We start from the raw sequence: 13191 nt of genomic DNA, 5'->3' as shown, positions 1-13191 counted from the left end.
ACAAATCGAGCCTAAGTATCTCGATTAGTGTGTCGCGCCATTAAAGCCTTAGTGACTGTGACATCTTATCTGAATTTACCTTATCTCTGATAAGATAAAAATGAGTAAGGGCGGCATCACTCTGTTCTAATGTTCCAGCGGGACAAGGCTGAGAACAATAATCACGGTGTAGCATTTCAGGCAACCTGCTTGCGACTCACCCTCAAAGTCTGAACAAAATTGCAGACCCTACTCTTGTTACGGGAAACACAGTATTCGAGTATTGCTCTAGTTCCATTCTCGATCTCCCATAGCCTGACTAAAATCATGAGCATTCATGGGCCGCGTGAACGACCTCTTGAAGTGCCGCGCCAGAAAACTAAGAAACAATCGTGGGGTTTTCTCAGCTTGGGGCGATGGGCCAACAGATGGGACATTTGCGTCGCGCCTCACCCCCAATCGGGTAACAGGGTGATGCCGCCTTCGCCGCGTTGAGCCACCACTTGGCTTGATGGGTAGATGCCTCGGGCAGCAACAAGAGTGCAGCCCTGCTCCAACAAGTGTGGATCGGTGTTCAATGTAACGCATCGAGAGGAGGCCCATGAGGTCTTGGGTCATTTTATGCTCTACCACTGGCTATCACGAGCATGCCAGAGCTCTGCGATACTGAGTTGCGGGACTTGTAAGGTATTAGGCAAGTTTCCCCGGGCCAATGAGGTTTCGGCGGGCACTCCTCCACCGACTCGAACTACGGAGTACAAGTAACTCAACACAGAATCATGCTGGGAAATCTCCCGAGTCAATTCTCTTCAAATCAACGCCTCAGGCTTTTCCTGCCAGTTTGACTCAAGATGGATGTGCCAGGCTTCGCCTTGATCACTGGTGCCGCGTCGGGCATTGGCAGAGCATGTGCCAAGACGTTCGCAAAGGACGGTGCGGCGGGAATCGCCTTGTTGGACGTGAATCACGATGCACTGGTGGCCGTGCAGAAGGAGGTTGAAAATGCCGAGCCAGACCAAACTCGGCGATGTCGAGTCGACGTGTACGTGGTGGACGTCACGGATGAGAATCAAGTGAACCAAACCGTGGCCGACATCGCCACCAAGTTCGGCCGTCTCGACTATGTGATCAACGCGGCGGGGATCGCCATGAAACACCAGGGAGGCGCGGCATTCGCGGAAACGAGTGACTGGCAGAGGATTGTGGACATCAATTTGACGGGGACTTTCTTCGTCCTCCGGGCGAGCGCGAGGATCATGTTGAAGCAGGACCCGATTCTCTCCAACATCGACGGTCGTCCACTGCAGCGGGGATCGATTGTCAACTTCGGGTCGATCCAGGGCGTCGTGGGAATTCCCATGTCCACGGCATACACGGCGACCAAACACGGCGTCATCGGCCTCACTCGGACGGCATCTGAAGATTATGCCAAAGACGGCTTGAGAATCAATGCCATTTGCCCCGGGTATACGGAGACGCCCATGACGACGAAATCGCCGCTGGTCTTGCAGGCCATGATGGAGAGGGTTGATACTGCGGTTCCTATGCAACGCATGGGAAAACCCGAAGAGATTGCGGACGGGGTGGTCTACCTGTCGGGGGGACGAAGCTCCTTTGTCACAGGAACGACGCTTTTCGTGGACGGCGGGTATACTGAGCGATAAGCGATAGAGCAATCAGCCAAGGTTCATGGCAAGCGGAGGGTCATGGCCATGGTAACACTCTGCGACATCTCGTCCACACGTTTCGGGACTTTTTCAATGTGCGTGTCTGTCACTCGAAATTGACTTGGGCCTTCTGGCATATTTATATATACAATCATACAATCATACATTTCATCCACCATTTCTACGCAATAGAGTCAAAACAGGTCTGTCCACCGCCATCTTTCAAAGGTGGTAGTCTGTCAAAATATTTCCCTTCATAATATCCAGCCAAGTGATGCTCGATCCGCTCGAAGTCTGCTTCTCCTGCCAAATCTGCTCAATACTTTGGAGAGTTTTGGTAAAGCAAGACAGACCACTTCGCTGCGCCGAGGTCTTGAACCAATGAGAGAAGGAGACTTGCACCTCGGGGTCCTCGGCCTCACATGCTGCGATGAAGGCCGGCCAGAGAAACCCTGCGGAGCCGTGTACCACGGTGGGATCCGCAAATTCGCAGCGCAGCAGACAATCCCGCACGCCGACCACCTTCTGTTGCAACAACGAGGCGTCTAGATCGTGGATGCGTCGGTGGAAGTAAATGATCAACGCTTGCTGGACGGCATCGAGCATATTGTTCAGCACGTCCCGATCCCGTGGTGACTGTAAGCTGCTGGAAGGATACGCCGTGTCGGTGAACCGCTGGACTTGTAGATGATGGATGCGTCGTTCCACAGCTTTAGCGCGACTGGCAAAGACCTTTAAGCTGAGCGCATCCGTCACGCCCTCAGCCTCAGCATAATCTTTCTCCTTGCCCAGACGAATAGTGAGTGACAGCAACAGGAGCCACGGCTCCGGAAAGGCGAATATTTCGGGGTAGAGGGTCGGCGGGAACTCCCCAGGCCGTTCCAGATGCAGGTCATTTTCGCCGGCTTCCTGGCTTTTCAATGTGGACCACTCCTCGTCCAAGTTCGTCCACGTTGGGAGCCGGAAGGAGAGACTGTCTCGGCTGTGGACCGCCAGCCCACTGGACTCGATGGCTTTGCGCACATGTCGACGTTGTGTGGAGTTAGCTCCACAGATGAAGATGCTTTCGTGAAATAGTCGCTCAAAGACGTAACAATGATGAAGCAGTCGAACCTTGCGGGATTTTTTGCGGTTGAGGCCTTTGAGCCGGATAAATTTTTCCGCCTCCAACAGGTAGCAGTCGGTTTGATCGCGAGTGCCGACGAACATGGACAGCTGGACCATTGCGAGAAGCGCCATCAAGATAGACTTGTATTTGGCGGGTTTGGGAACGGAATATGCCGTTCCCAGCATCAGGCGGGCGTGCTCTCGCGCGCTTTGTTGAAAAGTCTTGCCCTTGTCGCGCCAGGACTGAGACTGAGAGACCCCACCTAGGCTGAAGGCGCTGATGGCCAAGGTTCCATAGAAGGCGGTCAGGCTGGCGTGGTCCAACTGCTCGCCGAGGGTCAGAGCCGCCAGGCAATATCGGATGTGAGGAATGAAGAGAATGTGCCAGGGTGTTTTGGTGTGGCGGAGCGGCGTGAGCAAAGTGATGACGGTGGTGGTGTAGTGTTTAAGCAGGGTCACCACGTCCTGTGGAATGCTGTCATTGGGGCTGATGACGGACGAAACGGAAGGGATGATCATCGACTGATTGAGCTGAGCCGCAGCCCCTGGCATGAAAGTTGAAAAGTGGTAGGTCGTCGATGACAATGGGGTGCTGAACACCTCCTGAGTTCCCGACATGAGGACCTGCTCGTCGAAGATCTCCGGGATGCAGCTTGAGTCCAAGGTCGTATTCCAAAAGTCCGGAGACGCTGGGACCGAGATCTGCTCGGATTGACTGAAAATGGCCTGGACCAGATCTTGGGTCCACGGCGACAGGGATGCCTCAGTCGATACGAGACGCTCGTCATTGAGCCGCACCAACTCTTCCGTCGGAGAACTCAGATCGAGGAGTTCTTCGGTCGTAGCTTTCTCGTCAGAATGAATCCACGGAAGCAGAGTCAATTTGAAGGCGCCAAACGGACCGCACTGGATTTGAACCTGTTGCTCAGCGGCCGACTCCTCACACTCGTCGTCAATCTGAGAAAGGACACACAAAACCGATTGGTGAGGCACGCTTGACACAAGCCACGCACTCATACGCTTGCGTTCATCCTCAGTCAGCAAAGGCCGGCGAAAGCGAGCGATTCCTTCGCCCGTCGCATCGGTGGCAGGTTCACCATCGAAAAAGACGCCCTTCTCATACCCAGCACAATCTAAGCCGAAATACTCGCACATGGAACAGGCAGGACGACGTTCATCGCACTTGACATGTCGACTGCGACACTATGCCCCAAAGAATCAGTGAAGCTGCCCCAGCAGGCCTTGAAACGGGGTGGGTGCATACAGTGGCGCATCCATCAAATGATCGATTTCTCGAACCGCCTGACCCCGAATTCGAGGCCTGGGGCTTGGCTAGTTGGATCGACATGACGGTACGCGGAGAAGGGCATACTAAACAGTATTGAGTAACTGATCTCGTAGCCACGTCCAACACAGACAATCAATTCATCATAATTGAGGTGAGTGGCGAGTGGAATTAGGAAAGTCACACAATTAAGAGTCTCGAAGGAGGGTTTTCTAAGCCACTTCGGGTTGACTTTCCTGTCTTGACGGGCGTCTGGGCCACATGACAAGGGCCCTGACGACGGGTAATAGGCCTTGCTTTCCTCTTTGGCGGAGGCTTCGGATAACGGCGCTGGGGGCGGCGCGGGAGTCGAGATGGTGGCAAGGGGCATATCATCCGCTTAGACTACTGAGTATGGTTGTCGGTCGTCCCACGAAGCTCCCATAGGAATTTTAGAATCCTCACGGACAGGTAATCTCTACTGTATACTGCATTCGGTGTACTGTGTAAGCGTAGAGAATGTCATCGTTTGAGGGCAAAGTGGTGCGTCTCTCACCCATTAGCGACCGTGATAGGCAGCCCATGCAGCATTACTCACCTCCATAGATTGCCATCACCGGCGCCGCCTCTGGCATGGGCCTGGCGACCGCCAAGCTGCTGGCATCACGAGGAGCGATCATTTCTCTCGCCGACATCAACGGGGTTGCCGTGAAAGCGGCCGCCGAATCGTTGACGAACAGCGAGAAGCATATCTACACCGTGGTTGACGTCTGCGAGAGCCGTTCCGTTAACCATTGGATCACGTCCACCGTGCAAAAACTGGGCAAACTCGATGGCGCCGTGAACATGGCTGGCATCATCACAGCAGCCAAACCGGTCGCCGAAGAAATGGACGAGACGTGGGATTTCAACTTCGCCGTAAATACGCGTGGCGTCTTTTTCTGCATGAGAGCTGAGATTCGGGAGATGCTGAAAGCTGGCGGCAGCATTGTCAGTCTCCAGCTCCTTGGTAGATTCTCGAGCTACACAATCTACAGTCTGCCGTCATGCTTGTATTTGGAAGATGTGCTGACTCTTTTGACGAACAGGTCTCTGCGGCCAGTACTTTTGGCCAAATGGGCTCACCCGGCGTTGCGCCATACTGTGCCAGCAAAGCGGCTGTGATCGGGCTTTCAAGAGCAGCAGCGAAAGAAAACCCCAGCATCAGGGTTAATTGTGTTGCACCAGGCAAGTTCTAAGTTTCCTTCTTGAGACTACTAACGTAGGGTTCAAGCCCGACTAACCATGCATTCACAGGTTCCGTCAATACTCCCATGTCTGCCGGCGAAGATCCCGAGGATGTGAAGCGTGGTTTACAACAAACGGTACAGAAAAGGAGGGCGGAGGCAGTCGAAGTGGCCAACGTGATTGCGTTCTTGTTGAGCGATGAGGCGTCTTTCGTGACTGGCGCGGTATATAACGTGGATGGGGGCTGGATGTGTTGATGAGACGCTTTTAAATCACATCGAAGGCGCAGCAACGGGACAGGAGACATGCTGTATTTCATGACTACAGTACCTACCTGTACAGAAGCACATGGGGTACTGTTTTCGACATAGCCTGGACCTAAAGATATGTACTGTATCTCAATAAGCCCCTGAAACGCCCATACATCGGCTGGTTTGTCCATCAGCAACCACAATCCTCCACGGACCCACAGTCAGGCAGAGCTCTCAACGTTTCTCAAAGGATGCAAGAATTCCCATAGCAACGATCTTGCCCTTGTGGTCTGGAGTAGTCCTTAGGCTAGCTAGCTAAGTAGCGTTGCTCACATGATCAAAGATAATAGCTGGCTTCTGACTCGCGAGCAGCTCCGTTTCATCTTTTCGACCAAGCACATTTGATCTCGAATCTTCTCATGATCAAAGGATATGCCTCCGACAAGCCGCTCTGCTCTAGGACCATAGCACTGTGATCCTTCTCCAAACCCCGCGCCGATTGTTTTCTTCGGCCTTGGTCTCCTCCATCCTCGTCCACATCTCAGCATCCGCTTCGATTTCGGCCAGATTCGTGGTCAAATCCACATGGGCGGTGCGGTACATCCAGGGATCGTTTCTACCCCAAGTGAATTTGTGTCCGAGCCAAAGCAGCACGAAGATCGGGATCCCCAGATACGTAGTCAAGAAACCGCTAGGCGTGAACCGACCGGGATAGAAGACGGTAAAGCCATTCATGAGGAGGAGGAACGCAAAGAAAAACATGCAAACCCACGCGGCGTATGGTTGGAATACCGATCGGTAGGGCACCGTCAGACCCTGTTCCTCAGTAGCCTTTCGAAAGCGGATGTAGACTACACAGCAGACGAGCCAGGAAGTGAAGCCGGCCGTATTGGTCAGGTTGATGAACCAATTAAAGACCACCCCCGCCGAAGAACCGCAGTTGAGGTAGGCCAAGAGAGAGAAGCAGCTGCTGGCCAAGACGGCATAAATGGGCAATCCATAGCGCGTGCATCGGGTGAAGATCCTGGGGGCGTCACCCGCCAATGCCAGCGAGTACAAGGCGCGGCTCGACATGTAGAGGTAAGAGTTGCCCGAAGACCACGCACTGGTCAGAATACCTACGTTGATGATCGAGGGCAAGACGAGGATGCCGGCATTGCGAATCGCAATCACCCATGGCGAGGCATTGGCGTCGCCAGCGCCGGAAACAAGCCCTTTCGAGTCAGAGTCGGTGATGATTCCGATGCCCAAGGCACCCAGGACGTAGAAGATGACCAGTCGGATAAAGTACCGACGAGCCGCTTGCGGCACGTTCTTGCGAGGGTTTCGCATTTCGCCCGTGGAGAAGATGATCAATTCCGGGCCAAAGTAGAAGGAGAACCCCGAGAAGACCCAGACGTAAAGGAAGGCGGTGAAGCGTCCACCGGCACCGTCAATGATATACGCCTTGACGGCGCCCGGGTCGTTCCAATAGCGGAAACCCAGTCGGTCATGGTTGGGACCTCCCCCGAGCATCAGGACGAAGGACAAGATCAAAAGACCCGTGATCATGACCACCTTGATTCCCGCAAACCAGAACTCGGTCTCGGCGTAGATTCCGACGGGACACAAGTTGAGGCCCACAATGACAATCAACATTATGGTGATCCAGACGGCGATGTGGACATTGTTGGGCCAGTAGCCAATGACAATGCCCGCCGCTGTGATCTCGTAGGCCACGATGATGCCAAACGAGTAGAAGTAGAGCCACCCAAGGGCAAACCCCAGCGAGGGTGAGACAAATCGTTGGCAGAAGTAAGCCATGGAGGCCCCAGAGACGGGCAAGAATGCCGCAACTTCGGCCACGGCTGTGATGACGCCAAATACCAGCAACGAAACCAGACTGTAGCAGAGAAACAGGAGACCGGGGCCTCCGATGGCAAGTGCTTGACCTGATCCCACGAAAAGGCCGGTGCCAATGGTTCCGCCAATGGCTATCATCTGAGCATGGCGAGATTTGATGTTTCTTTTGGTGCCGGCATGCTCAAGCAGCTGGAAATGCTCGGCGTTGTCCAAGGTTGAGACCTTGGACAGGTCGGCGTCGGTCATGTTCTTGGTGGAGGTCTCCTTCTCGGAGAGGTGACTTGTAGGTTCGCCAGTCATGGTTCGGGGCCGCAATACTTCAAAGGCAGAGGTGGGTGCTGACCTTGAGGAATGTCAGGATGGAGATTCATCGTCTCGGGAGGCGAGCGCAGCGTGGCATCTATATGCTTCGTTTGCACGCGCATACCCCAGAAGCAGAATGCCCTGCTTCAGCAGAGGCATGTTCAAGGTCTATTCGTATGCTGTCGTCTGGGTGGACTCTAGCTATCTGCGCCCTCGGCGAAAACCATTGGTGCTCGAGTCGGCCCATCTCCAAGACTTTCCAGTTATGGATCCGCTTATCTGCACTGCTTGGGTGGGGAAATCTAGCGCCCGGGTTGATCAGTGGGTTTATCTAGGCACTCCGTACCCGTAATAGATCAACTTACAGGGCAAGTCTTTGCTTCACGTGATCGCCGTGGCCTGCCCGTCCTGCGGAAGGGATCCTAACTGTTCACGCCGAGGGACCAACCTCTCATGATTTCTCTCTAGACTTGTCACAATGCCGAAGCCATTTCAGATCACTTACTGTGCATTCAAGACTACCATATAAGACCCCTGGGATTTTATCACCCCAGACCGACCGATTTATACATTTATCGAACCTTCCCAAATCATTGAAAAGTGACCGTGCGACCATGGGCTCTGTTGGCATTCCGCAAGAACAAGTCTACGACGTCCTGATCATTGGCGCGGGTCTCTCCGGACTCTGTAGCCTCTATCATATCCGCCAACGATTTCCGTCGTGGCGGGTCAAACTTCTCGAAGCAGGCAGCGACGTTGGGGGCACATGGTATTGGAATCGCTATCCGGGCGCCCGTTTCGACTGTGAGTCCGTCTCATACGGCTTTTCATGGGATAAAGATCTCCTTCAGGAATGGCATTGGAAGGAAGAATTTTCTCCACAGCCGGAAACCCTCAAGTATATCCAGCGCGTGGCTGAGAGAAATGACCTTCGGAAAGATATACAATTCGACACCCGGATTCGTTCAGCCTACTGGGACGAGAGCAATCATACCTGGCAATTCATAGACGAATCAGGCAGGGAATACAAGACGACATTCTTCGTCAGCTGTCTCGGTTTTCTATCGACGCCGACTCTGCCCAATATTCCCGGAATCGGCACCTTTCAAGGCGAAAAGTTCCACACATCTCACTGGCCCAAGGAGTTCGACTTGAGCCGCGACTTTGCTGGGAAACGCATCGGTGTCATCGGGACCGGCGCAACGGCCATCCAGGCCATCACCGAAATCGCAAAGGAACCAAGCATCAAATCTCTTCATGTCTTTCAGCGAACAGCAAACTGGTCCGCTCCCCTACGAAACTCAGAAGTCACCCCCGAGACAATGGAGAAATACAAGGCCGAATACGAAAGCATCTTTGAACGTTGCGCATCGACGCCAATGTGTTTCCTCCATCAGGCCGACCCGCGGAAGACTGCCGATGTCCCAGAAGAGGAGCGACTCGCATTTTGGGAGTCACTGTACGCCCGGCCCGGGTTTGCCAAATGGTTAGGAGCATTTAGCGATACGTATACCGACCGGACGGCCAACAAGCTCTATTCGGATTTTATGGCCAACAAGATCCGAGAAAGGGTTCACGACCCCGCGGTGGCGGAGAAGCTCATTCCCAAAAACCACGGGTTCGGTACGCGACGCGTGCCTCTGGAAAGTGGCTACTTTGAATCGTATAACCGGCCCAATGTCCACCTGGTCGATATTAGAGAAATCCCCATCGAAGCGGTGAACGCTCAAGGGATCTTGACCTCCGATGGGAAGCAATACGACCTGGATGTCTTGATCTTTGCCACCGGATTCAACGCCATCACGGGTGCGTTCAGTGCTATCGAATGGAGCGCTAAGGACGGCCGACCCCTCCTCGGCAGCAGCGACACAGAGAAAGGACAGCGAGCCGTGTGGGTAGACCATAGGCCACAGACCTTCCTGGGCATCACGGCGCCCGCCATGCCAAACATGTTCATGGTCCTTGGGCCGCATCAGCCGTTCGGAAATGCCACTCGAAGCATAGAGCATGCCGCACAAGTCGTGTCCGATCTGCTGCAGTACTGCAAGGATAACAATTACAACTATGTCGAGCCGACCCCTGAAGCGGTGGAACAATGGACCGAACACGTCGTGGAGTGCGGCAAAGGGTCCCTGTCCAACGAGGTAGACAGCTGGATGACGGGTATCAACACCAATGTCTCTGGAAAGCAAACCCGGAGCGTTGCCAGATACGCCGGAAGCGCTCTCGAATACCGGAGGCGCTGCGAGGCTTCCAAACTTGCTGGATGGAAGGGATTGCAATTCGCTTGAGGGGACTGTCGCCTTTCCTAGCCCTAGTCCTTACTTCGAATTCATGTTGTATATAGCCATGTTAAGAAATATACAGATTGCTAGAGGTTCGGCATCTGCTCCGACCATACGGAACTTCAGGTCATCCCTATCCCAGTGTCATTCACCGTGGCCGTGACAAAATGGTGTCCGGCCCTTAACGATGGTATGATACCATCATGGATTCGTTTGCGAGTCGGGACGATCGATGAAATCGGCGAACCCGGTTGCTGCAATCCTGCAGAACTACGAGGCTACCAGAAACAAGGTCGTGCGAATCTCCGAGGCCATCTTGGCGCAAACCAAAGTGTTGAGCATGGCGAAAGGAGTGAGACCGGACATCAAGTGGGATTTCAGCAATGCTTCGACAAGTGCTATAATGAAAGGAAACACGGATGCACTCAGCGTTGGCGACTTCAGCATGCTGGTCATCATGAACATCGTGAAGGCAACTGCTTTTGCCGGTGATGTTTACGGAAGCGCTTATGATGAGACGGACAACGAACTTCCTGGGATAAAGGAGGTGGCCGAGGAAGATGTGATGCAGCTCGTTGCTGGAAAGCTTGCATGGTGTTCATATGGTAAAAGGAACAGGATTGTTCCCAGGCTGAGACCTGATACCCTTGCCAACATTGGCAATCTGTCAGTCGCAAGCTCTGAGGTCTTGCATACACCGGGATGACGGGAAACTGTGGCAAGACTATTGGTAGTACTATCCAAAACATCTCAACGAGCTAGAAGCCTGGACGAGTTGAACTGTCATAATGGGGCCAGTTACTTTTTGGGACCCAGCCTGGTTCGGTACTTATTTCAACCGCCGCAACAATAGACAGCTTTTCTCGCTGGAGTAATGCCGATTTCTTTTCCTGATAACTATTAGTTACTATTTTACGTGCTGAACCTAGCCGATGTAGGATGCAAACCTTGCAGGATTTTCCGCTGGAGAGGAGCAGGAGGCGAAGGCGTCGGCGGCACAAGCAATAATCGAACTGCTCCGAGAGCTCTCGCCACGCTCACGCAGACAGTATCACTTCCTATCCACGGTTAACCATGGGGCCGGATTGGCATTGTCAGCTACCACGACTTAAATCGCCTCACAAGCTACCGCTAGTACTTCATCGAATAAATCTGGTGTTATTGCAATCTCGACCGCTGGGGATAACGTTCTCTTCCTGATTGCCGGGATGGCCACATGGGCTCTGAGCACAAAGAGAGTTCGCTCAAGAAGACATTTGTTTAAATATATAGATATATAGATATGTCTTAGTGTTATCACAAAAAAACCAATACGCATAATAGCTAGGAGTATATAGTACCTACGATATCCAAAGACTCTATCCCCTCGGAAGGGATCAATATTGATTGGCCGATACTGCATCTGGCCACTTCGGGTCCACCGACATCAGTGCCAGACGACATGCGGATGATGCTGACTCTGTTGGCAACCGTCTAGATCTCTTGCGACTTACTTTAGGTAATCGTTGATCTTCGAACCACTCTACTGTCGCCGCCACGGTAAGAACCAGTGGTTGTGAAGCCACCGGGGCTTCTCGACGCCTCCTGCGGCCCTGGCGTTGGCTTCCGGCTGCATCTGAAGGTCGGAGAGCCGTGGATCTCGTAGGAAGAGCGCAAACAAGAGCATCGGGACGTAAATACAGAAAGAAGTGATGGTGAGGAGCCTCTGGATGTATCGATAAGAGTGGATGATCGCATCGCGTTCGACTGTTCCGACGGGGTAGTCAGGCACGACGTTCAGAGGCGCCGCATAGATTGCCGATGCCAGGGTCGCGTTTCCAAATGGGGCGAGATTTTGGCTGAGTTCATCATATAATGTCTGAGTCCAGATTGCGCCAGAGATGCAACTGCCAAGAGCCCTTCCGACGGTGTTACAGGTGAACAAGGTGGCAATCAGGACGCCGATATCTTGATGTCGAGCAGCAGTTTGTCCCAGAACAAGCGTTGAATAAGCAAAGAGTCCTGACCCGACGCCGATGACGATCTCTGCGCCGATCACACCTGACTGAGAGCTCGTGTCGCCACGGTAGTGATAGGCCAAGCCATATCCCACAAAGGATAAAGATATTCCTCCAATTATGAAACCTTTGAGGCGACGGACTTTGATGATCACCAGTGAAACAATAAAGGCTGTGACGACGGAAGAAAAGGTCCATAGAGAGGCGATTCTGGTGGCAGACAAGAGTGAGAAATTATATGACACGATCAAGAGCGTGAAAAGATAGCTTTCGTGGCACATGAGGCCGAAAGCGTAGAAGATGTTGATAGTGATGCACCCCCAGACCGTCCAATCAGTCATGAGATACCCTGGAAGAAGAGGTGAAGACGTTTTCTGCTCCCATACAACAAAGGCCGGCAAAAGTAGGACCCCTAGAATGATGGGAGTCAGAATGCCAGCTTGGTTCCACTTGCTGCTGTTGCCTCCTGCAAGTGTCAAAGGGATGAGAATGAGAGCCAGGGAGCCTGTCAGCAATAGGATTCCAATCAAATCCAATTCCCAGATCAGTGTTCCCAAAGATGGAAGCAAAGTAAGATGTTCTTTGTTCTGGTCTATTTGTGTCCTTTTGGCTTGATACCCAAGCATGAACAGCAACCAAATCAGAGGCATGGCACAGCCTGGAATGATGATGGCAAACATTCCTATTCCCCACTTCCAGGACGTCAGTGCCAGAACGGCGGAGGTAACGTCCCCGCTGACCCATGTGTTGATGATGAAAGAGAGGCTGGGTATGTATGAGAAGAATAGTCGCGTTTTCATAGATGTAAAGTCCGCGATAATGATGTCGAGGGTCAGAAAAAAGATGCTGTACCCCAATTGAGTCAACACCGCCCCAGCTGAAAGGCCAGTGATATTGACGGCAGCAGCTTGTACCACTGTCCCGATCGTGTATAGGGCCACTCCAAGAGCTAAAACCTCGAAACGGCCAAATGCATCCGTGAGCTTGGCCACCGAAGGTTGAATCGCCGCCCCTACTACTCCTTGGATGACGTTGACAGTCGCAAGCAAGGAGTGGTTCTGCATGGAAGAGGTGGCATACGCCACGTAGGTGTTACGCACGAGAGAGTCCAGACCAAAGGCGTAACCGAAGATAAAGATGAAGATAAACAATGTCCACCGCTTCGTCTGGGTGAGTTGGGATGCTGCTGCCTCGACACGGGCAATACCCGGCAGCATAGGTTTCGAAGGCCCAGGTGGAGCATTCACCTCGCTTAGGGAGCCCTGATGC

General features: G+C 53.1%; 3 protein-coding genes across 3 annotated transcripts; 2 read left to right on the top strand and 1 right to left on the bottom strand.

Annotated features, from left to right (window-relative positions):
• Nucleotides 1–1744: 1744 nt before the first annotated feature.
• PV06_03864 (uncharacterized protein) lies at nucleotides 1745–4197 on the bottom strand. Its single transcript, XM_016404684.1, has 2 exons — nucleotides 4018–4197; nucleotides 1745–3956 (listed from the first exon to the last, which is right to left on the bottom strand). Exons 1-2 carry the CDS (start codon nucleotides 4099–4101, stop codon nucleotides 1869–1871), a joined length of 2172 nt encoding a protein of 723 aa, XP_016265689.1. The 5' UTR covers nucleotides 4102–4197; the 3' UTR covers nucleotides 1745–1868.
• A 453-nt stretch (nucleotides 4198–4650) lies between these two features.
• PV06_03863 (uncharacterized protein) lies at nucleotides 4651–5501 on the top strand (the record flags this gene model as incomplete). The annotated part of the gene is made up of 3 exons (XM_016404683.1): nucleotides 4651–5007; nucleotides 5106–5232; nucleotides 5314–5501. 3 exons carry the CDS (start codon nucleotides 4651–4653, stop codon nucleotides 5499–5501), a joined length of 672 nt encoding a protein of 223 aa, XP_016265688.1.
• A 4656-nt stretch (nucleotides 5502–10157) lies between these two features.
• PV06_03862 (uncharacterized protein) lies at nucleotides 10158–10631 on the top strand (the record flags this gene model as incomplete). Its single annotated transcript, XM_016404682.1, has 1 exon — nucleotides 10158–10631. The coding sequence occupies one exon, from the start codon at nucleotides 10158–10160 to the stop codon at nucleotides 10629–10631; it is 474 nt and encodes a 157-aa protein (XP_016265687.1).
• Nucleotides 10632–13191: the final 2560 nt, after the last annotated feature.

Source organism: Exophiala oligosperma (assembly GCF_000835515.1).
Source record: "Exophiala oligosperma strain CBS 72588 unplaced genomic scaffold supercont1.3, whole genome shotgun sequence".
Taxonomy (NCBI): Eukaryota; Fungi; Ascomycota; class Eurotiomycetes; order Chaetothyriales; family Herpotrichiellaceae; genus Exophiala; species Exophiala oligosperma.
The sequence above is the reverse complement of the archived record's forward strand: the minus strand, read 5'-3'. Positions and strand labels throughout refer to the sequence as shown.

Bases quoted from the DNA above. Each gene is read 5' to 3' on its own strand.
- PV06_03864 (XM_016404684.1), bottom strand. From the start codon at position 4,101: ATGTCGATCCAACTAGCCAAGCCCCAGGCCTCGAATTCGGGGTCAGGC. The intron at 3,957-4,017 runs GTATGCACCCAC...TTTGGGGCATAG, and splicing joins CATTTGATGGATGCGCCACT to TGTCGCAGTCGACATGTCAA.